Source organism: Erpetoichthys calabaricus, chromosome 17 (genome assembly GCF_900747795.2).
Source record: "Erpetoichthys calabaricus chromosome 17, fErpCal1.3, whole genome shotgun sequence".
NCBI lineage: Eukaryota > Metazoa > Chordata > Cladistia > Polypteriformes > Polypteridae > Erpetoichthys > Erpetoichthys calabaricus.
The window spans coordinates 94180925-94206572 of record NC_041410.2 but is presented as its reverse complement, the minus strand read 5'-3'; the positions used below and the strand labels follow the sequence as shown (position 1 = coordinate 94206572).

General features: G+C 39.3%; 1 protein-coding gene across 1 annotated transcript in view; it reads right to left on the bottom strand.

Annotated features, from left to right (window-relative positions):
• prkcsh (protein kinase C substrate 80K-H) overlaps nucleotides 1–25648 on the bottom strand; it is an 86860-nt gene that overhangs the window by 44225 nt on the left and 16987 nt on the right. The window contains exons 8-12 of the mRNA XM_028823007.2: nucleotides 25271–25355; nucleotides 23793–23871; nucleotides 23559–23645; nucleotides 23079–23231; nucleotides 17833–17920 (exon numbers count right to left, since the gene is read on the bottom strand). Of these exons, the coding sequence (XP_028678840.1) occupies nucleotides 17833–17920; nucleotides 23079–23231; nucleotides 23559–23645; nucleotides 23793–23871; nucleotides 25271–25355 (492 nt within the window). The remainder of the gene's footprint in view (nucleotides 1–17832; nucleotides 17921–23078; nucleotides 23232–23558; nucleotides 23646–23792; nucleotides 23872–25270; nucleotides 25356–25648) is intronic.

Sequence of the window (25648 nt, the reverse complement as noted above, 5' to 3'; positions counted from 1 at the left end):
GCAAAGGCTGTGAATACTTATGTACATGTGCTTTCTCAGTTTTTTTATTTTTAATAAATTTGCAAAAACCTCAACGTAAACTTTTTTCATGTTGTCATTATGGGGTGTTGTGTGTAGAATTCTGAGGAAAAAAATGAATTTAATCCATTTTGGAATAAGGCTGTAACATAACAAAATGTGGAAAAAGTGATACTTTCCAGATGCACTCTATCTGAAGTGCTGGACTGTGAGGAACTCCGTGATAAGGCATCAAATCTTAAAGTAGGCATCACAAAACCTATTAGATTTAAATAAAATGCTAATTTCTCCTTAACAAACAAAACAAAAAAAAAAAAAACACTCTCTTCAAAAACCAGTTAGTCCTAAGCTAGTCTCTGCACACAAGTTATTTTTAATTCAAAGAGCAGATTATCCCTAACCTCACTTCAAAGCAGCTTCATCCATCCATTTTCCAACCTTATGAACCCTAACTACAGGGTCACGGGGGGTCTGCTGGAGCCAATCTATGCCAACACAGGATGCAAGGCAGGAAACAAACCCCGGGCAGGGCGCCAACCCACCGCAGGACACACACACACCCACCCACACCCCAATCACACACTAGGGACAATTTAGGATCGCCAATCGACCTAACCTGCATGTCTTTGGACTGTGGAAGGAAACCCACGCGGACACGGGGAGAACACGCAAACTCCACGCAAGGAGGACCCAGGAAGCATACCTGGGTCTTCTTACTGCGAGGCAGCAGTGCTACCAGTGCACCACCCCTTCAAAGCAGCTTCAGTATTTAAAGAGATGCTTATTTGCTCAGGACTTTCTGCAGTGAACACATTGAATGGTTCCATGCCTCGCTTTACCCACTTAACCCACTATAGAGTGAAGACAGTGAACCCACAAGTGCCAGCATGGCCCATTACTTATTGAAAATTTCAATTTTTGGTCTTTCATGCTGATGATATAAAGAGGCGGATGTAAAGTTCATCCCTGGGGACCCCCCCCCCCCCCACTCATCATGGCAGCAGCGTTTTGTTTCAACAAATTTAGAGCCATTTTTACATTTAAATTGATCTCAGTGTTTAATGAAGCACTTCATGCATGCTGTTGCTGGTTGTGTGTCTAACACAGTGGTTTATATCCGAGTGTTCATCAAGCTGTCCACACTTTGAACCACCTAGGCACAGCAGACTCACCAAGAACTCCGCAAGAAACAAACTCAGCCATGATCCAGCTTTCTCTGTTGGACAACAGGCTATTAAATTTAATGATATGCTGCCTCCTTGTGCCTCGACTGGAATTTGTTTACAGAAGACAAACCAGCAATTTAACCAAACTAAGTGTTTTTTTTCCTCTAATATTTGGATGTTTTGTTCATCTTTAGCTGTGTTGAGTATCTGTGAATGCACTGGCAATTGTGAGATGAATTTAAGAAGATTGTGCTTCCTCAGGAAGCACAAACTCCAAATGACTAACCACTTAAATCACAGTAATTGCCCAGCCTTTTTCTTTTTCCTTTTTCATTTTTAGGTACTACTACTGCCATTTTAGAGTTGGTTCACACATTGCACACACATTGGGTTTGTTTCCTGCCTTGCACCCTGTGTTGGCTGGGATTGGTTCCAGCAGACCCCCGTGACCCTGTATTTAGGGTTCATAGGGTTGGAAAATGGATGGATGGATGGATGGATGAAGCTGCTTTGAAGTGAGGTTAGGGATAATGCTGGGACTGGCACCAGCTCTCCAGAGCCCTGAAGAAGAGGAGCAGCCTTGGACCTTTTGAGCTGCAACCCATTCACGTCAAACTTAACTCACCTGAGTGTGCACACACTGCAGAATCTACTCCATCATAAAGTAGGAACCAACCGTGAACAGAGTAAAGGCTCACCACAGGAATCACTCACTCGCCACAGGCCAGTTTACAGTCTTGAAATGTTGGGAGAGAAAACAAGACAGCACAGAGGAAAAGCCCAACATGCATAGGGAGATCATCCAAAATCACAAACAGAAGGCAATCAGGAGTGGGATTTAAACACAGAACGCTGAATCAATGAAGCAGCTGATCCAACAACTGCACCGACATTGGCACACATGCCTCCTAAAATCACATATTAATCTGACTACTAGGACAGCATTTTTTACTTAAATATAGCAAAAGTTAGACCTCTTATAACATTGCAAGATGCTGAGAAACGAGTTCACGCTTTTGCTTTCAGTCGGCGAGATTTCTGCAACGCACTCCTCTCGGGACCACCCAAGAAAGACATCAATCGATTGCAATGAGTACAGAATACAGTTACTAGAATCTTAACAAGGAAAAGAAAATCCAAGAACATCACACCAGTTCTGATGTCACCACACTGGTTACCTGTGCCATTTAGAATTGACTTTAAAACACTGCTTATGGTTTACAAAGCCTTCAATATTCCGCTCCATCACTTGTCTCAGAATGCCTCTCACCTTACACTCCAAATCGTAACCTTAGATCTTCAAATGAGTATATGCTTATTAATCCAAGCGCTAAACTTAAAAGAAGTGGTGAGGCCGCCTTCTGCGGTTATGCACCTAAAATCCGGAACAGCTTATCAATAGAAACTCATCAGGCTAATACGGTGGAGTGCTAAAAACTCATTGTTTTAACTGGCTCTCTCATAGCTTCATTGTAAATCCTGATATTCTGTATATGCATTTAATTATCATTATCATTCATGGTGGCTCCATAATCCATACTAACCCCTACTTTCTCATCTGTTCTTTTTCCGGTTTTCTGTCGTGTCGATCTGCGCCCCCACCACCTGATCAAAGCATCGTGATGTCCCTCCATTGATGGATTGAAGGCCAGAGGTTCACATGACCAGCACCATCAAGTTCTTCTATGTGAAGCCTGAAAACCATGAGGACTGATTGAGTTCAATGACGTTAGGTAGAATGCCTAAAATGGGCTCGGTGGTCTCGTGGCCTTGGAACCCCTGCAGATTTTGTTTTGTTTTTTTTCCAGCTGTTTGGATTTATTTTTTTTGCTTTTCTGTCCTCCCTGGCCATCAGAACTTACATTTATTCTATGTTAATTAGTATTACCTAATTTTATTTTTATATTTTGTCTTTTTTCCCCTCTTTCTTCATCCTGTAAAGCACTTTGAGCTACATCATTTGTATGAAAATGTGCTATAGAAATAAATATTACTGTTATAAAATGGAACAATTAAAATGGAAAGGTAACAGAAAACTACCACAGCAGACTGACTCACTGGAATGCCCAAGGCAGCCAATCAGTATAAATAGAGAAATCTGGAAGGGAACGGGAAGCAGTCAGACAAATGGCAGATGGGATAGTGCCAAGTGGGTGATGGTTAAATGAAAATAAAATTCCAATGAACACGAAAATCAAAGGAAAAAGCTATGGAGCCAGGTAGCACTGTGGGGACCTTTAAATCACCAACTTGATGTTATTGTAGAAACAAAGGATTAGCAGGAATACACCCACCATGGTCAATAGAATACTATAACTGTGGGAGACATCAAGGTGTAAAAACTACACCACCACCAACATGAACAGTGTCCATCTTTTATTCGATTTTTTTCCACTACTACTGACCTAAATGGAAACTTCATCCTTTAAAATGTCAAAGTGAAAAGAAGAGCAGGTTGTTCAGAGCAAGCACACCATGCATGATTTAACAGGACATACTGATCACTTTGTAAATTCAGGATTCTCTCTTTTGCATCCATCACTTATTAAAGCGGTACTTTGAAACCACTGGCACGATTTAAAAAGGAGCCACTGGATGATCTGTAAAATATGTTGGCTTCTAGAGAAAGCCCCCTCCTTAAAGATAGGCAGGCAAGTCAGCGTTTAGTAATCAGCATCCCTGTGAGAAGTCGAAGTATCGTACACCTGATGCCAGACTGATTACTCTTCATTTTAAATAGTGCCTTTCAGGCCAAACAGCTCATCCTCCCAATGTATTCTACAATATACAGTATATATTTTTATTTTAATATATCTGAATTTGTGCAATAGCATACACAATACTTAGTGTTGCTACTTCATGAATCTAGCACTCTGGATTTGAAACCCTCAGTTCACTGCTGTCCAGATGGAGTTTGCACCATGTTTGAGTGGGATTTTGTCGAATATCCCAAAGACACGCATATTACGTTAACCGGAGATTCAAAAGTGGCCATTTTTAAGCTTATGCTGGAGCTGGGTCCCATTTAGGATTTGTCCATGTCATAAAGCAGAAACTGTCAAAATTAGCTCACACACCTCCATGACCCTGAATTTGGATTAAGCTGGTTTGAAAATGCAGAGGGTGACTTTTCTGTGAACAGCATTTTAGATAGATAAGATAGATAAATTAGATAGATTAGATGGATAGATAGAGATAGATGGATATGATACTTCATTAATCCCAATGGGAAATTCACATTAGTAAAAAGTGTCCAGGGAACAAGTCCACATAAAGGAAAGTGGTAGGAGTGATCAGTGAAATAGATAAAATTCTACAGACTTGTTCATTTAAATGGAAAAAAAAAATCAGTGGTGTCAATCAGTGACACCATGCATGCGTGTATATCCATCCATCCATTTTTCAACCTGCTGAATCCGAACACAGGGTCACGGGGGTCTGCTGGAGCCAATCCCAGCCAACACAGGGCACAAGGCAGGAACCAATCCCGGGCACGGTGCCATCCCACCGCAGGACACACACAAACACACCAAGCACACACTAGGGCCAATTTAGAATCACCAATCCACCTAACCTGCATGTCTTTGGACTGTGGGAGGATACCGGAGCGCCCGGAGGAAACCCACGCAGACACGGGGAGAACATGCAAACTCCACACAGGGGGGACCCGGGAAGCGAACCCAGGTTTCCTAACTGCGAGGCAGCAGCACTACCACTGCGCCACCGTGCCGCCCATGCATGTATATACTGTAAATTAATCATTAATAAGTAAAGCAGATCAGGCAGCACCGTTAAGTTGCGCATGAATATTTTGGGCATATGAGATGCAAATCAGGCATGCAGTACAGACTGGGGAGTGACATCCCTATCCAACATGGCTGCTACGGTTCCGTGATGTACCACTGGCTGGTCTCACAAAGCATCATGGAGCCCAGGGGGGTAGGGACTGGGGGGAGTTTTCCTAAGCCAGCCGCTCAGTGAATTTTCAGAACTAAATTCGGTGAACAAGGCCACCAGACAAACACAGCAAATCTGCTGTGCAAACCACTTTCCCCAAATTCACCAATTTTAAAAAAACTAATGAACCTTTTATAACAGGCTCCTCTCGAGGTGTTCACGACTTATTGACCCAATATTTCAGGTGCTGGTGATGTTGAATAATAGGACACCTTTCACATGAGGCACCGTCTAAAAACAAATGGCAATTCAGAGCTAAATGAATCAATGAGTGCTCTATAAAGGTGCCTTCTAAACAGATACCTGAAATGGTGTTTATAAACATGTTATTAACCATGCATTTTGAGGAGGTTTACCTGAACAACTGTGCACAGTATGTGGTACCTTTCACAAAAGGCAGGGTCCATAAGCAATTGACAATTGAATGCAAATAGATCAACTAGCATTTTATATGGTGCATTATAAAACACCACCTTGCAGGTTCTCTTTTTTTACAAGCTCTTTATTTATAATACACTTCAAGGGTGATTAATCTAACAGTACGGTGCAGTGTATGGATTCTTTCACAATAAGCACTAAAGCGGGTTTTAATTCAACTCTAACAAGCCAGCAAGTCATATAGTGCAATTTAAACTATTATACCTCACAAGCTGTCTGTAAGCTTATGAAAATTGATTTCAAGAGGGTTTAATTGAATAATTCTGTAATTCTTATGTAGTGTATTGAACCTTTCACATTTTAAACACTTTACAAGGACTTCAAAAGAAAAGCAATATTGTCTCCGTCTATAACCAGTATCATGAAACCCTCGGGTTTAGCTAGCAGGGAGGGCAGTTTAAATGGGCTGGGTTCTGACCAAGACGGAGACCGCCCCCATAACCCCCCCTAACAAACAACTGCTGTCGGCCTCAACCAAACAACCCCCTTAAAGGAGCCCACCTACGTCACAGCCCCAGGAGAGCACAACACAAATTAAAAGGCGGCAGCAGCATCTTTTTTACTTCTCACTTCCCCCTTCTTTTTTTTATTATCATCAGCTTCCACATGCATCAGGAAAAAGGTCACCTTTTGTTGTGCTGTGAGAGGCGCCAACGTAATTTAACTAAAAGTTCCAGATAACAGCAACTGCCAGTCAAAGCCCTGATAAAAATCAGTCATTTCACATGCAACATACGGGGGTGTCAATCAAACGCAAGCTGCTCTTTGCTTATCAGGACTGCAGAGGGAGTTCTTCTCCCATTGTAACCTAGTAACGTCAATCTCACAACTTATTATAGTCTCCACACAATTTTATGCAGAACATCACTGCTGGATGAAAACAGAAAATAAATATAAATTGAACACCCCCTCCTCCTCCTCATCTTCATTTAGAACAGATGCCAGCTGCTAATTAGTAAATTGAGAATTAAAGATAAACACATCTGGCAAACGGTCATAACAGGTTCTTCCGTTTCCATGAAGGAAAAGGGATGGAATCTTCCAGATTGCTGCGACTCCTTATATAAAAAGGTGCACAGGCTGTAAAGGATCGTCACAGGAGAACGGCCTTCTGATCAGGCACTCTTCCCACAAGGCAACAAGCAGCAGCAAAAATAAGAAAAGCAGTTTCATCTACATATGGCCCTGCAGCATTCTCGTACAGGAAAAGGATGCAAAACCGAGCCAGGGTCTGTAGGATACAAATGGGCAAGTTGAGAACCTCAGGATGTACTCAAGGGGGTTCGTGGAGATGAGACAGACACCATGTTGACAGACTTCTCTGCTGACCAGAAAAGAAGAAACTGGCTATTCTGGGGGTCACACAGGACTCCGTGGACTAAACTGGGTAGTCAGTAGCCTTCTACATGTAAGTTGAAAAGGTGTGGGTCAACCAGGCCAAGCAGGGTTTTGAAGTCAGTGTCTCCTTTATAGGACACATGGGATTGGTTGTCCGTGTCTAATGTGGAGTATTAAAAGCAGTCTCTTAAGTTACATAAATGGCTGAAGTGACATCAATGGACTATGAATGGAGGCTACTATATGAAGAACAAAATCAGCCATCTCAGGAACATACAGAAGGTCCAACTGCATTCATTGTGTTTGAATGGGGCGATATGTTTAAGAAATGTAATTGGGTGAAGCAACCACCTGAGAATTACATGGGGTACAGAACTGCCCTTTGACACTCTACGCTGAGGGTCATATTGATAAAAGATTAGAAAAATAGAAATGTTTATCTTACAGTACACAACGCAGGTCAGTGTCCAAACTCGGGCTCGAACAGAGACCTTACTCAGAGGAGTGCAAAGGACAAGGCAACCTAAGGGTTACACAGTGATTTAAAATGTATGAAAATGAACATGAAATACACCCTTTGCTCATGAAGGGCATCTACCAACAAGGCAGGAATATGAATACATGGCCCTCCCTTACAGAACTAAACAGGCAAGAAAGCAGTCACAGCGACGTGGAAAAACAGACAAATGGAATTTGGACTGAAGGCTAACACAACAGGATCAGGCCACCATACAAAAGGTGAAGGAGGAAAGCTGGATTATGAACAGGGAGTTACATCTGGGGTAGGGGAGTGATAAAGAAAAAAAAAATCACTCCGAGGGGGTCAAGTGTCTGAACAAGGTTTTTGAACGGATGTTTGTTATCCTCAAAATTGATCAACAACCTGAATGCAGTTTGGTTAGGACGAGGTCTCTCATTTGGAGACTGACCACTTGAAGAGCACACGCAGCATGTCATCAGTGGCCAAATGAGGTTTTTTTGACAGGATGCTGTATCTGATAAACAGAACACAAAGTTAAAGCGATATCCCGTTAGAGACATATTAAGTGTGGAGACTGCCAAGTGCAAGACATCACCTTCAGGGCAGATTAACACAGAGAGATGAAAATATCACCGAGGACATCTGCAGCTGCTAGCAAGACAACTAAAGGTGGCGATTTCTTTATCTCTGGAACCTCTTTATCTTCTCATAAAAATTAGTAGCAAATATAAATAAAGGCCAGTTAACATTTACAATGCAAAAAGAAACAACTTGGAATGAAAAATATATACATGACAGATCTACTGTGTGGGCTTTGGGTGAGAAACATGACACTTTGTTTTTTTTTTTTTTTTTTTAAATCCAGATATCCAACGGGGGTGCAAAGCTACAGTATAGACCTTAATTAACATTAATATTTTCCCTTTAATGACTGGCACACAGTCGGAGGGGACCGTCTGGCTTCCTCACAAATTGTACAGGCATATGGGTGGTAAGGTTGGAGGGGGATAACGCATTCCCATTTCAAACGACCCTGGATACAAACATCTGTTACCAAGGCAGAAAGATGAGGAGGAGGAGGAGGAGATGGAGGAAAGAAAGAAAGGAGTCAGCCAGGACAAGAAAGGAAATCATTTTAGTTTGGGTGGGAGGTGGAGGAATCCGAGCTTTCATATTAAGGTGCTGAAGAAAAAAAATACTGTAGGAAACCAAGGTGTGAAAGATAGGCAAGCAACTAAGTGCTTTACTTCTCTTTTGTAAGGCCTGAATGTCAGATATACTGATGAACATCAACTCGGTTAAGTCATGGCAGACCTCAGTGAACACCCCCATCCATTTAGGTGTCAGACATTGGCCTTTATTCTCAATTTGCTGCTATAGAAGTTCATCAATCTGTGTTTATTTTATAATAAACAAAAACACCTGAAAGCAACGCACATTTTTTGAATAACTTCCAAATGGTATAGCACTGTGTGGTGAGCACCAAGGGGAATTAAACCTCTGCCACCCGTCCAGCTTCATGGCCACTAAACCAATTTAACTCAAGAATTGAAGGGCTGTTTGTTTGCTGTGCTTGACCTACTACAATGTCCACATACCTTGCCTCTGCATTTGGACGAGTCAAAAAGTAATGAATTTATTAAACAGTAATACAGAGAATGCACCATCATTTCTCTTTTGAAACTGAGAAAATAAATTGGGAAATGGAGACTAATTTATTTTTTGAAGAGGCCAGTGCTAGGGACAGGGAAAAACAGAAATTTAAAATGCATATTTACCTTGAGGGGAGGGTTCCTTAACTAAGCTATCAACTGTTGTCAGATGCCATGTACCCTTTAAATAAATACGTGAATCTTCTCCTTTCACGATGGCACCATCAAGGTTCTAGCATGGCATCCTTTCAGTACCACGGCACCTTTGCATGCATAACCATTTATGGTTACTACATGTGGTCCTTGTTATGGGCACATTTATGCCAAGCTCACTGGAAAACAATTTTTTGCTTCTTCAGGATAACTGTATGGTGTTTTAGTATTTTAATGTAAGCATGCAGTATTTTTTTTTTAATGTCTAATACACTCTAGTGCAACAGTAATTACTTCTTGTGCTATAATAAAATTTAATCATACCTAAACATTAGTTACTTCTGTTTTAAAGGTGATATCATAAAAATATTTCAAAAGACTGTCACTATTGATTGAACGATTTCTTTATAATCCTGCCAACTACAGCCCCCACCCCGCCACAGCATAAAATACTCTGTTCAATTACAAGAGGTCACAGTTCACAATGCATAAAAAGGGTATAATTGCGTTTATCCAAGCATGAAATGGCTTTGGGAGAAAAGGGACAAGGACATAAGCAAACATCAGAGCCACAACACAACATCCCTCATCATGAACGTGAAGGACTAGTATATGAGCACCACCTGCTGGAGAAAACGCATTCAAGATTTGAAATATTCTGACAGAACACAGGTTTCTCTTACTCTAAGATGAGTGCATGGTTTATTTAATATATACGGTTTCTCTATTGACCGAGAGCATTGCTTTACACACTCACTGAAATGCACTAGGGAACGTATTTCCAAGGCAACAACTAAAGACAGGCAATTTGATACAAACTGCTGAACAAGCAGATTCAGTGAGGGGTTTGTCATATTTATTTGACAAGAGGGGGCTGCCTCTTCCTTGCTGGCTACTGAGAATGGGAAGGGAATGGCTGCTTAGGCTCCAACAGCTTTATTTTCTGAAAAGATTAAAAAAAACAAAAAAAAACAAAACCACACACACAACAACATGATGCTTGGATTGTCAGTTTGTGGTTTTTTTCTTCTAGTCCTGATTTCAAACTTGTAAGTTTATTGCTTTTTAATATTTAACAAATGCAAATTCTGATGTTAAACATTTCACACCTGAGATTTTTTTTGGTCATTTACTGACTTTGACATAGTTATCTGTATTATAACCCTTTGACACATGTAATACATTAAATAAAAAATGCCATCATGGGTCTAAACGAGATAAATTCATACCACCTATATGCTTTCTATATGTGCCAAAATAAAAAGCAAAACATTAATGAACATTAGAGATAAATCAAAGTTTTAAATTTTGATACCTTTATAAAAACCAAATGCACATTTGGAATTGTCAACACAGAAAACCGTATGCAACTGAGGCAGCATGCAGGCACAGTGGTTTGTGCTACTGCCTCCTGGGCCCAGTTTCTTTGGTTTAGTCTGTGTGTGGAATCTCCACATTCCTCCCATGTTTGGATGCTCCAGTTTTCCTCACATATTCCCGTATGCTAAGTTAGCTGGAGATTCTAAACTGGCCCTATGCAAGTCTGTCCATTAGTGCTTTAACACTAGAATTACCAGAGTCTACGAAAAAACTCGTAAATCTTAAAACCGTTCTCACCTCTCTTTTGTCTTCTAAATGTGCCGATTAAGAGGAGCAGCGAGCAGCCGGCTATTCCATCCCCCACCGTCGCCGAACGTTCACTAAGTTTTCCCAGCTCATGGCTTGTTTGATTATCTGGGAGTGACTGAACTGCTGGAGTTTTAGAATGAAAATAATAGATCGCTATTTGGAATACATGCATTTCATGCGTGTTCCATTTCTACAGTAATCTGTGTAAACACATTGCTAAAACAGAAACTTTCATATTTTAGTAATAAATGTTACAAATTTTAGGCATAAACTATAGAATCTGTGAAGCCTGAAGTCCAAACATCAAACATTTTCACAAAAGGTTCAAGGATGATGCAACAGCTTCCGTGGCTTGACACTACGGTTTGCTGACTTGGGGCACAATAGCCCTGTCGTGCTATAGAGACACGAGTTCGATTCTCAGCTTTGAAGGAAGTGTTTTTTTTTTTTTCCTCAAACGGACATTGAATTTATAAATTAGTATGCACTGTAAATCGTTATCTTTAAAATGTCAATCGCAGTTATTTCTGTTGATTAATTCATGCTTTTTTACTTAGAGTCAGAACAGGAGCTTTTTCTGCTTATTCAGCTTCTGATCTGACTCAAACAGCGCCAGTATAACTTCACACCCGATCTGACGCTGTTCGTTTTCAAATAATATTGCATTACTTCGACGATGTTTTCTGATTGGTACTATTCGCGTCATAAAATGATTTCTTCAAAACGTCACATATATTTGTCTCTTTCTTTTTTTAAAATGTGCGTTGTAGCACTCAGCAACTGGCCACCTGCATGTTCTCGCGCACACTGAATAAGACAGCGCTATATGCAATCATCAGATTCAAATGTTAACAGTTATATAGCACAGAATGGAAATCAGCAGTTCTTAGCATTGCACCACACAAGCTGTCATATCAACCGCCTACTGTAACTTGCTTTCTTTTTTCTTCGGTTATAGTCTTGAATAAAAGTGCACTTGTTTTGTTATACTTTTACATCAACATATGTTCCTGTGTTTGAGCTACATGGGCATGCTCAAAAAATACATGTATAATGCCACGAAAAGTGCATGCAGACACGTCAGTTCGCAAGCATTGGTACGACAATGCAGTCACAAGTACACTGCAGAGCTTTAGCGCGTCTTTATGTGAAAACAGCAGTTTCAGATGGGGAGTGTCTGATGATTGCATATAGCGCTGAAGTTACTGCTCTTTACTATGCTTTCCTCTGCATGTCCGGGAGTACAAAAGAAACAGCATACAGCAACACGTGGGGACTGGCAATATTGGGGGAAAAAAACACGTGGTCGTATGTATCGTGATACACTGCAGAACTATAGAGCGTCTTTATGTGAAAACAGCAGTGTCAGGTGGGGGGCGGTAGGGAAGTATCCTGAACGCGACTGAGACAATGAAAAGTGAATTTAAAAAAAAATAAAGCTAACCTTTACAAATATCATAAATTACACCAGCTGTTACAGACTGAAATCAAATGTATCTTTTTATTCTAAAATAGTGAAAATAAGAACACTTCTCAAAAGGGAGTTGTGCAGGATCGAACTCACGACCTTTGGATTCCCAGTCAGCAACTGATACTGTTGCGCCACGGAAGCAGTGATAACTAATGCGTGTCAAAGTCGCACACTAAGGCGGCTTTTTTTTTTGTACCTTTTGTGAAAGTGTTTCTTTGATATTTGGACTTCAGGCTTCATACATTATATAGTTTATGCCTACATTTTGTCATTTGCTACTAGAATATTGTAAACCGTTTCTGTTTTAACAATGTGTTTACACAGATTACTGTAGAAATGCAACACATATGAAATGCGTGTGTTCCAAATAACAATCTTATTATTTCTACTCTAAAACTCCACTTCACTCCCAGATAATCAATCAAGGCATTAGCTGGGAAAAGCTTGTTTACGTTCTAAGTCGTTGGGGGGATGGAATAGCCGGCTGCTGGCAGCTTGTCTTTATCAGTACATTTAGATGACAAAAGACGCTGGCGGAGAGGTGAGAAAGGTTTTAAGAAGCGATTTAAGGTGGGCCGGATCTACGAGTTTTTTCGTAGGCTCTGGTAATTCTAGTGTTAAAGCACTGGTACCCCTTCCATTCAGGCCATTGGAGTAGGTTAGTGCTGGGAGGTATACCAGTTCATACCGAAAACCGTTTTTTATTTTTGTTATGATATGGATTTTTCGTATACCGCAATACCAGTTTAAATAGCCTAAACAACATTCGGAACGTGGCACAGTGGGAAACTTTTTCACTGCTACACCGCTAAACACACATGCAATGGAGTACATGCGTTATTGGAGGTATTGAGCGGTGAAAATGGACAGAGAACATTCCAAAACTGAAGCTGTAGCAGACAATAAAGTTGAACATGATGACACAGAAGAACTTTTGCCGAAAAAAGGAGCCGCGTCTGCTGTCTGGAGATTTTGGTTTTAAAAGGTCGGATGTGGACCAAACAACTATTTACTGCAAATGGTGTTGAGCTAAAGTTGTCGCCGGAGGCGGCAACATGAGCAATTTGCTGCACCACCTTAGCCGCAAACATGCTTTGGAGTACCATGAATGTATGGAACTAAGATTGGCACCTTCCACGTCCTCAGGTAAAACTGAAAAAGCTACAGGACACTCGAGTCACACGTCACTTGTAGGCGCATTAGAGGACTGCTTACGACAAAAAAAAGCAAGCGATGGATGGAGATAACCAACGCCTTTACAATCCATAGAGCTAACGTGTCAGTGGACAGAGACTGTAAACATTAACAGAAAGTGTAGTTGGTTTACAAAAAATATTTACCTCTTTATTCCTTCTCTAAGACATGTTCAGTGCAATACATCTTTTGACAAGCACCTATGAATATTTTACTAAGTCTAAATACCTCTTTGGATGGTTGAAAATATGTTGTTTGCAAAATTTGTTCAATAAAATGGTTCTATATTTTGACTACAACTGTAATGCAATGCGATTCCTTCTCTTCATTAGTGCCACCCCCTTGAAAACTATCACTTTAAGGGGCCATGCAAACCTGTATTAATATTTCTGTGCACATTAAAATATTTTCTTGTACAATGTACAATGCTCATGACAATGGAATAGGTTATTCTTAGCCAGTCTACTGCAGTAATTGCACTGGAAAATGTGGTTAAAATCCACTCATGCATGGGGAAAAAATACCGTTGAATACTGTGAAACTGGTATTATTTTGAAAAATACCCTGATATAGAATTTTGGTCATACCGCCCAGCCCTAGAGTAGGTCCTCCATCCCTGTACAAGTCTGAAGTGAATTAGGAGGGGTTTGAGAATGCTAGAGATGGTGTTACTTCTTTGATACTAGAACACTATTCTTTAAAGAACAAAGAAAAAAAACTGCGTAGATACGAAAAAGATTAGTCAGAGGCTCCTCCATTAGTTTCTCTTGTAATTTTTAATCATCAGACGCTGGTAAAGTAACCACTTGCTTATACTGCTTATCTATTTATTTTGTCATCTTTAATGAAACACTACCATTCATTTGTGTTATTTTGCTATACGTTTAGTTTCTTTATTTTAAAACCAGTAACGGCACACTGCACGATAACGTGCAGTGAATACACTTGACTTGAGCATTCGCAGTTTCATCTTCTTTCTTTGTACATTTAGCACATGTTTGCTCAAAGGTTGATGTGCTTGCTGCTTCCTGAGCAGCTCTTTTCTCCACCCTAGCGGCGGCCTGCTTCTTCTCTTCTTTCGTCAGCACCTTTTCGCGTTAAAACTGATTAAGTCAGTGTTTGTGTTGCAATTACTTAGTATATATATATTTTTTTTTTTTACTTAAACTGGCACTTAAGTTTTCAATCTGCCTCAAGAATGATTTAAGATATGAAGAAGTAGGGGAAGTGACGGCGAAGGTGGTAGGAATGAGAATGGCGCTCCGTACGCATGCGCCGACCAGCCCCTGTGCTGGCTGCTGCCAACAGTTGATTCTACAATTAAAAAAAAAATAAAAATAAAAAGAGGAATAACCTTGGAGGTCAATCACCACCCCGAAAGCGGACAGTAGACATCATGAAGTGTATGTATGCCAAATTTCAGGTCAGTAGGTCAAACAGTTTGCAAGCTACAGGTGATTTAAAATCGTGGACAGACAAATGAACAGCCATGATAGCGTATTATATATAAAGATAGACTATGGGGCTTTGCTCGCCAACACCCGGACTGGCGCTACATGCTAGCCTCTTTGCGGTTCTGCCACTCATGTATGGGGATGCAGATGCAGATGTACAATTTAAACAGACTGTTATTTTCATGGGAATTGTTACATATGCATAACAGAACTATTTTACATTACAGCGAGTAATTAACCACAGTAAATAATAGTAAAATGTGATAATTTGAAAGTAAATGATGTTTCATGTTGCGTTAGAGTTATTCGTTGACTAATACGATTTTGTTCTGTTTGGCTTTGAAATTTACACACAAATACTTTTGAAACTTACACTTTTACTGTAAAACTTCAGTAAAAACAATCTCTTTAAAATATTCATCAATATCGCATTGAATTTTGATTCCGTGTTTGGACTTTCATCGTGACAATGCAACGTATAATTGCCCATGATTGAATTTTGTTTTTCTCTATTAAAAAAAACTTTTCCAATGTTTGTCCCTGTGATTTGTCTTTGCAAAGGCTATTCTAACAAGAAATGGTTAATGTTTTAATACGAATGGCATATCAAGATCTGCTTTGTTGTTTAATATAATCCGCAGAAGATTTACTACATTACCTTTCTAGGAAACATCCTTCTTTCTACAGTAATTTGTGCGGTGGAATGCCAGATGGTGTTAACGGTTGTAGTTATTCCTCGTGATCTTGTAAGTCGATGTTTTCATCTTCCACACCATCACCACCAACTGTTTCAGCAGAGTCTATTGATAAGCATTTAACCAATTTGCCGTGTAACCGATCGACATTTTTGGTGTAAATTTGTTTGACTTCATCATTTCTCTGTGCTAGGATTGCCCGTGTACTAATTTTTTCTGTTGATAACCCTTCGTGATGAAATTCTTCAATAAGATTTGGACATAATACGTTGTCTTTAATTGAGAACTTAAAGTGAGGAAAAAGATTAAAATGTATAAGAGCTGAGAATGCAGGAAGTGTGTCTGACAAAAGCATTCACACCAATGAGAGGTGAGAGGACTGTGGGCGTGGCCTGAACATGGTTGAGAGGAGGGCGTGACTTGAAAAAAAATCTCCTGGCCAAAGTCTTGTGGGACTTGAAAAAATCTCTTGAAAAAAGTCTTGTCTCGTCGCAGGATTTTTTTATATAATAGAGAGACAAGAGAATTTCAGCTAATCAGGCACACTCATTACTCATTACTAGAATCCAGGCTTTAAAAAATAAAATAAAAACCCATTTCCAGTTGGAGTTTTTCACATTTTATGGTGTTACAACAATGACATTTAAAAAAAAAATAAGACAATTCAACAGTGTTTACCAATACAACTATGTCAGATCGAATACTAAGTTAATCCCAGAAATCAATCAAAATTAACAAAGACTAAATCAAAGTATTTATCTAATTACACTTTACTTAGACCCAGTCTACACACACACACACACACCCCTGCCCTTAAACATGACCAATATAGAGCTTTCAGTTAACTTGTCTTTGAGTATGTGAATGTAAGACTGAAACACCAGGAGTAAAATCCATGCAAACAAACACTAGCAGAAAATGCAAAGTGGGTAATAAGAAAGTGCTGGTTTCACACCCACGATGCCAGGTTCATAAAGATGCAGTGGTAACCACCGCATGCACAGAAAATGATGCTACAAGTCTCGAGATGTACAAATTCAAACACTGACATCTATGCATTTTCTTACTGTGATAATGCAGAAGGCTGAGGTACAATATTTTTTGAATTTGTAGTTTAACATGAGAACACATTTGAAAACATGCATGTGGGCAATGCATCTACACCAGGTGATGAGATTTTCTTTTTCTTTTTAAAGTATGAAAGGACTTTTTTTTAAATGTTAAATCAGCATGATACTCAATATAGCGTGCTAAACATAATGCGACACTGCATTTTAATGTATAAAGGCTTCGTATAACCCACTTTTTCCAGAGGAGGATAACTGCAAAGCTTGAGGAGACAGTTGCTGAAACAATGGATGTATGAATAAGCGTAGTTTTCTTGGAAAATTTTGCAAAGTGGACGCCAAAAATTCAAACTCAAAAAGGTATAAAAATACTGCTGGGCACAAAATAACATAATAAAGCCCAAACATACTATGACTATGCAAGGACGTTGGCCCACTGCGGCCTTTTCAACTTCCCATCCGAAAAAGCTAATCAAGGCTAGAGCTGAAGTCAGGAAAGGGAAAAAGTTACCCTTGTATTAAATAAAATGGGTTCAAATAATGAACCGATTTTAATGAAATTCTGCAATCTTCAATGAAATGAGCGATGCATACAGAAACAACTTGATGCAAGGGTTTCGGAAACATCTCCACACTGCCCCGGACATTTACAAGATCAGCTGCAGCACTCGGAGATCATGAGTTTTTTGTTTTTTTAAATCTGTGTAGCCCAAAAGTAACGGACAAAATGATTGGTAGCTGAACACTGAAACCTTTGCACGTAGTTAAAGTGTGCACACATTTCAGTGCATAAAATGCTTACGCCCTGAATACCTTAATGCTTACATGTAAAATACTTTCAGCATCACCCTGATTCAAGCTTCCCGCATAGCATCTACTTTTCTGTCAAAGACATTAAGTGTAAATTAAGTTGTCCATACAAATCTGCTCATCTTTATTGATATTTTGTCCAATTTCTAACCTTTCTGTTTACATTGAAGTACAACTCGTGATTTTAAGAAACTAAGATTGCCAACACTGAATATGCCAGTCAGGTTCAATTCTTTTACAAAAGTTTTTTTTTTTTTTTTTTGTTTTTTTTTATTATATATAAATAAGAATTATGAATTTCACCCTTACCATCAATAAGTGCTTGGGTTTCTTCATCATATGGAGGCATCCTCTCTTCATCTTCTGTCTTTTGGCTGGGAAGGCCGACAGGAGGTGCCTGTAGACGACAGGATTGCAGGAGGAGTTAAATGCAGTCTCAGTAACGCACCTGCTAAATAAGGTAACTACAACAGAAGTGTACGGATTTTCAGGAAGATTCCAGGAAAGATAAAGTGTCACTCCTAGTCTGAGTAAACCGTTCTACACTGCAGCGCTTACATAGCAAGAAGAATGTGGGCTAAGGTGTGCGTTTTACATTAAGTGCTCTGAGATGATATGCATCATGAAAGGTACTATATAAAGGGAATTTGCACAATGGTATATTTTATTTTGGGAAATGCTATAAAATTAAACACTAATTTGTATTCCATGTTTAAAAGGCACAGGGTGAGAAAATACTGATCCAAAACCTCAACCCTGTTCTCTTTTAAGACTTCTCATTGAACACATTGTAAGGAAACTGCACTCTTCGCCATCTTCTCAGAACAGCTAAGCTCTGGAGAAATCCCAGCTGGCCTTTCCACCCCAGCAACATACGTGTGCCCAGGCAGGCTGCTGTAAACCAAGGGTGGGGTAAACCAATTGGGCCTTCCTGCACGTGCTCTAAAGAGAAGTGGGCAGTACAGCCATCTGGTTATACAGTGCATCCGGAAAGTATTCACAGCGCATCACTTTTACCACATTTTGTTATGTTACAGCCTTATTCCAAAATGGATTAAATTAATTTTTTTCCTCAGAATTCTACACACAACACCCCATAATGACAATGTGAAAAAAGTTTACTTGAGATTTTTGCAAATTTATTAAAAATAAAAAAAACTGAGAAAGCACATGTACATAAGTATTCACAGCCTTTGCCATGAAGCTCCAGATTGAGCTCAGGTGCATCCTGTTTCCCCTGATCATCCTTGAGATGTTTCTGCAGCTTAATTGGAGTCCACCTGTGGTAAATTCAGTTGACTGGACATGATTTGGAAAGGCACACACCTGTCTATATAAGGTCCCACAGCTGACAGTTCATGTCCGAGCACAAACCAAGCATGAAGTCAAAGGAATTGTCTGTAGACCTCCGAGACAGGATTGTCTTGAGGCAGAAATCTAGGGAAAGTTACAGAAAAATTTCTGCTGCTTTGAAGGTCCCAATGAACACAGTGGCCTCCATCATCTGTAAGTGGAAGAAGTTCGAAACCACCAGGACTCTTCCTAGCGCTGGCCGACTATCTAAACTGAGCGATCGGGGGAGAAGGGCCTTAGTCAGGGAGGTGACCAAGAACCTGATGGTCACTCTTTCAGAGCTCCAGAGGTCCTCTGTGGAGAGAAAAGAACCTTCCAGAAGGACAACCATCTTTGCAGCAATCCACCAATCAGGCCTGTATGGTAGAGTGGCCAGACAGAAGCCACTCCTTAGTAAAAGGCACATGGCGACCTGCCTGGAGTTTGCCAAAAGGCACCTGAAGGACTCTCAGACCATGAGACAGAAAATTCTCTGGTCTGATGAGACAAAGATTGAACTCTTTGGTCTGAATGCCAGGCGTCACGTTTGGAGGAAACCAGGCACCATCTCTACAGTGAAGCATGGTGGTGGCAGCATCATGCTGTGGGGATGTTTTTCAGCGGCAGGAACTGGGAGACTAGTCAGGATAAATGGAAAGATGACTGCAGCAATGTACAGAGACATCCTGGATGAAAACCTGCTCCAGAGCGCTCTTGACCTCAGACTGGGGCGATGGTTCATCTTTCAGCAGGACAACAACCCTAAGCACACAGCCAAGATATCAAAGGAGTGGCTTCAGGACAACTCTGTGAATGTCCTTGAGTGGCCCAGCCAGAGCCCAGACTTGAATCCGATTGAACATCTCTGGAGAGATCTTAAAATGGCTGTGCACCGACGCTTCCCATCCAACCTGATGGAGCTTGAGAGGTGCTGCAAAGAGGAATGGGCGAAACTGGCCAAGGAGAGGTGTGCCAAGCTTGTGGCATCATATTCAGAAAGACTTGAGGCTGGAATTGCTGCCAAAGGGGCATCGACAAAGTATTGAGCAAAGGGTGTGAATACTTATGTACATGGGATTTCTCAGTTTTTTTATTTTTAATAAATTTGCAAAAACCTCAGGTAAACTTTTTTCACGTTGTCATTATGGGGTGTTGTGTGCAGAATTCTGAGGAAAAAAATGAATTTAATCCATTTTGGAATAAGGCTGTAACATAAGAAAATGTGGAAAAAGTGATGCGCTGTGAATACTTTCTGGATGCACTGTAGATATGGACACTAGACCACAAGTGAATGGGTATGACCTTTATCTTTAACTCAAGATTTTACGATGGTAAAGTGGGTATTTGTTCTAGTCATTTAGCAATGCATATAACAATTCTGATTTTAGTGATTGTATTGTACTCTTTATATTATTTTTATACTGATACCCTGAAACAAGAGACCTTTTATTCAGTCAGCATTCCGTGAATGCACATTTAAAAGCTTACTCCCTTTAAGCCTTGTGCTACAAACAGACAATTGTGCTTATACCACAAGTGAAGATGTTAAAACAAAATATACGCTTTTTACAATTTCCAGATTTACAAAACCTAGCAGCTATCACTTAGACAAATTCACAAAGAAATTCACAAAAACAGCAGACATTGTTGGTGTTTTATTCTCCAAGGACCAGATAGAACAACGATCTTAAAACAATAAAAAAGTAAAAACTGTTCAGACACCCTGGAGAACCGAACCAAATCAAATCAGCTTCACCTCTTCCTACTAGACAATCAGTAGAGAACTACAAAGAGAGGCTGCACTTTATGTTAATACACACATCTTTACATGAATCAAGTACATTAGGTGAAAAGAGCAAAACATGAGTCAGTGTAGTGTCTGCCCTAAAGTCTGTCAATAGACAATTTTCCTTCTTTGTATCTCTGCCACATGCAAGTATTTAAAAGATCTACAATAAAATAAGTAACCTACCCACAGCATTTTTTCCCCATTTTTTCTGGAGCTCTTCGTCTCCCTTAATTTTGATATCACTCACCAAAGGAATAACCTTTTTACTACTGACAGAAGAAAACCAAGAAAATGCGGCCTAAACTATGGCATATTATTAGTAAATCACACTCGTGAAGACTGTATAAGTGTCACTGTGAGGTGCAAATACCTCAACTCAAAATGAAAATTTCTGAGCATGTGTAATAACAGTTCTCTTAATGTTTAAAACATTCCCTTACCAAACAGTTAACAGGTAAAACTGTATGTCTTCGGGATCGAACAGAAACCCACACAGACATTGGTTAATAGATAGTGACCAGGCTGTAAATCGACCCCAGTCTCCAGGTGCTGTCAGGCAACAGTGACAACTGTTTTGTTATCGGCCAATGTTCATTAAAAATGATGACATCGACATCGGTCAGAGGCGTACATTTTAACCGATACAGCCAACCGATATAATTCAGGCTTGTCAACAAGAATGCCCTTTATATGACCCAAATCATTATGCATCAAGCTTTCAACATCACAAGTTTTTATTAATGGCTGTGGTTGGTACAGGTGGTTGTCCCGTTTTTCTTTACCACAAATCTGGTCAACCTAATAATAATTTTTTTATTATAATATAGGTAAACATTTGTAAACTTTTTTTTTTCCAGCTGAATAACTTATCTCAGTGAGCCCCCTGACTCTAAAAATAACTGCGTCATCCAGTATTGGAAAAGCAATGCAGCCCGTTTCCCAACCTTGGCCTAGACAGTGCTCAAGTAACTATCGGCACCTTGTACCAGTGTAGACAGTGAACGCCTTTTTTCAGCTGTGTCAAATATAGTAAATGAAAAGTGAAACAGGCTTGCTGGTGAAAAGGCAGAAATGCTTCTTTTTGTTAAGAAAAACCTACCATTTGTACTTTTAAAGAAGCCAACTTAAGCCCAGGGTTACTGGCCTCATTGTACCCTTTATTTTAGTTTTACATAAAGTAATATATGTCTGATTATAGCACAATGAATATGCATTCATTTTGTTGTTAATATACCCAATGCCATGTTACGTAATGGCATGGTGTCTTGATATGCTTACGTTACTCAGAATGTGTATGTTAAGCAGATTTTTGTACATGAACCTGGAGTATTTTTTCTATAGAGATGAACCATATCTTGTTCTTTTTCCCCCGCATAAAGTACTGGCTGCTTATACAGCAAAGAAGTGCATAAAATTCAGCAAGTTAATAAAAAGTTAATCACTGTTTTACATGCTAATGTTGTTTCTTTGATAATGCATAAAATATTTTCAGCATACCTAAAACATTCACACCTGAATAAAAATATATATATATATATCGGCCATCGGTATTGGCAAAGATGGACAAAAACATATGTTATCGGTATCGCCCAGAATTTCCATATCGGTGTATCACTAGTGACAACTGATGTGCCCACCCAAGTTTTGTAACAAACCACTTCAACTAACTCAACAAGCCATGTCAACAAGTCTGTGAATCGGTCGATATGTAAACACAACTATACCTCACACACCTTGAATTGAAATTTGGGGGGTTGGGTGGGGGGGGCTTGGGCAGGGGGTTTTTATTCAGTCTGCAGTAATTTGCCAGGTAACATGAAAAATCATTCAATGGACTAATGAGCAAACTTGCAGAAGCTGTCCGTTCTACTGCCTGCCAAGCATGCCAACAACTATAACTGAAATAAAAGCAATAGAAATAAGACTTGCAAATGACAGACCATTCATTTATTTCTATGCTAGATTTGACTGTACCAGTAACTTAATCACAGGCAAATATAACCTTAATACATCTGGTTCTAAACAATTAAATGTGCTACATGCGGCCTTGTACAGAACAAAAGATGAATTGAATATTAGGAAAATCACACATCCAGAAGTTGTTATGGGTTTTCACTTAGCATTAGATTACAAAACCTTGACTGAACAAAAAACTTGTGCTTAAAATCCACCAGAGTGTTTTGTCTTTCATCTCCTCCTCCATGTTAGTTTAATGCAAAGGGTTCAACCAGCTTATTTTTTTTAAATTGGTCTTAACCATCATCTGCTGTAGCAGTACATCCTTAGACCACACTTCCCATTATCCAAAACACAATTCCCTTTTATCCCAAATAAAAACTACTACAAAGATGACATGCAAGGTTTATAAGTCAATGTGCTGAAACACCAGACATTGTAATTTCTTTTTTCTAAATAACATTCACACCCCCTTCACCTTATCATATTCAGGGTCATCTTCATCATCGACTTCATCTTCACCATCGTCATCTTCATCATCATCTTCTTCTGGGACAGAATCACTTGGAGGCTCCTTGGCAATCTCTTCTGGAGTCTCTGACAACATAGGTGCCTCAGGATGTGCCTCAAACTGAACAAAAAATATAGTTTGGGAATTGAAAAGTGAACAAGCTTGCGTGAAGAATGTAAAGCATGGTACCATCTGGTTGATGTTACCTATGGTTGTATGGATAATAAATACTCTATTGTACTCTGAGGGCAAAAATCACTTGCTCCAGCAGCAATACAACACACACACTGTAAATACTTTAGAGAAAAACAGGATAAACAATATGCAACACATACACGTAAATACACTAAAAACCATACATACTTGTAACTTCACAAACTCAGGGAAGGGTCAAAGGTTACTTGGGGAGAACAAGCGACATTATAGTAAAAGCACACATTTCCCTACCTCTGGTTTGTATTTTTCTTTTATGTTCTTCCACGCCACCTCCTCAAATGCAGTCATGTCAGTCTGAGTGGCACCTCCCATTAGTGTCTGGAATCAGAGCAGCAGACGGCCATTTAAATAAATATTAATGCACATACAAAGACAAATTAAAGGTTAGATGAACAAAGACACTAAAAACATAATAGCATGCATGCATATTCATTGATGGGTTTCTTCCAACTAAACAGTTCCTACCTGTGCCTCTTCTTCAGTTAAGGAGCCATCGGCATCCGGGTCAAGCTCGCCATGTGTCTGCAGCTCCGACACAGAGATGCTATTTGAAAAACATGAAGTATGAGATACCTCCTTTGCCATGAACTTTAAAAATCAGTTACAAATCTCCAGTTCCTTTTCTATGAAGCCTTACTGCTCCCCGACAGGGTTATTTTCTAGCAAACTCTACAAGACTGCTAGCCATAATAGAATGACTACATCTCCCTTTACCCTACTATGCATTCCTGAAAATAAAAATAAGGAATCCGATTAAGAAATACTTAATGCCAGCAAAGTACTCTAATGCCCTAAACAACAGGGTTCAGCAGAGTTGATTTTCTCCCCACATCTTAAAAATGAAGCAGAAAGCCACAGTAAACATGATGCCTAAACTTTATCACCAAACTGGAAAAGTATTTCAGAATGCCATGTAAACCATGTAGCTGTACAGGCAAGAAACCGATTTGAAATGGATGCACAAATTCAGAGGCATTTAATTATCAGTAAGATTAAATAGATCTACCCTTAATGCAATGCATCTTTATTATGCCTTAAAAGTTGTGCCAGTGTGAGATTTAAATTTGCACATGAAACGTTAAACTCAACACACAAACAGCTAACTGGAATAAATGTTACAATTGGACTGTACTACAGAAGGTTGTCCTAATGTTTGAAATAATTACTATGCAAAATAAATAATAATACACAGTAAATACAATACAGTATTGCATTTTACTCTAATTTAATAATTTAAAAATCCAATGCATAGACCCTGTGTTAGGATATAGCAGGCTGGAGAATGACCGACTGATCAAATTTCACTTTAGGGATATACCGATTCCAGTGATGTGTAAGGATGTGTTATCTACCGTATGTGTTTGAAAGCCATAGCATTAACAGCTAGCTACAATTTAAAATCGGATTTCAGAAAATAGTTTTATAGTAGCGTAAACAGATATGTAGGATAACTGGCATCTGCTTAAGCTGGACTTTGAGCTGCCATCCATTCCAACAGGTATATCTCAGAGTTAAAGATTTGCCGGTCTACAAAATGTAAATTTGAGGGACAAATCCTCTGCTACACCACCTTGAGATTCCTAAACACTAATTAGGAAAGAAAACTGTATTAAAAACACATCAGTAATGGAGGTGGACTTGTCAAAAATACAGACAAAACGTAATCAAGAATAGACAAAGATATTGAAAAAGAAAGTGAAGTCCACTGGTCTTAAATTTTAGTATTTAACTATTATAGGCAGACTAATGAATCATGAAATGATTCACCATACAATAAATGAATGGAAGACCTTGGTAATGAGTGTAATACAAAGAAAATTAATTATATTTGAGCTGTTACAACAGAGAGAGAGGAAATTAATTTTAAACAAATACCAACACTTTAGGGTGCACTAAACTCCAACTGTAATTAGCCAGTGAAACAGAAACTAGAATAGGCTTACATTCCATCGCCATCATCATCAATCTCTCTGAAAGATTCTGCCATCCTCCTCCTATCCTTTTCCTTCTGAATAATTGCCTTTTGTTCTGTAGAAAAACAGCCATTCATAAAAAGTACATATAAATAAATATTTAATAATAATAAATATAAAAATGCACCACCATGAGGTTTTAGTGTGGTGACATACAGGAAATAAGCTTAAGAGCAATGGGGTAAACACTGCCGAGCCTTAATATTATTAATAATCATAATCATAATTTCCCCTTGGGATTAATAAAGTATCTATCTACCTATTAAACCCACCCTCTGACCACACGTTTGTTCATGTCAGACCCTGACATAACATAATAAATATGGTCAACAAATAAAATATGGTTTC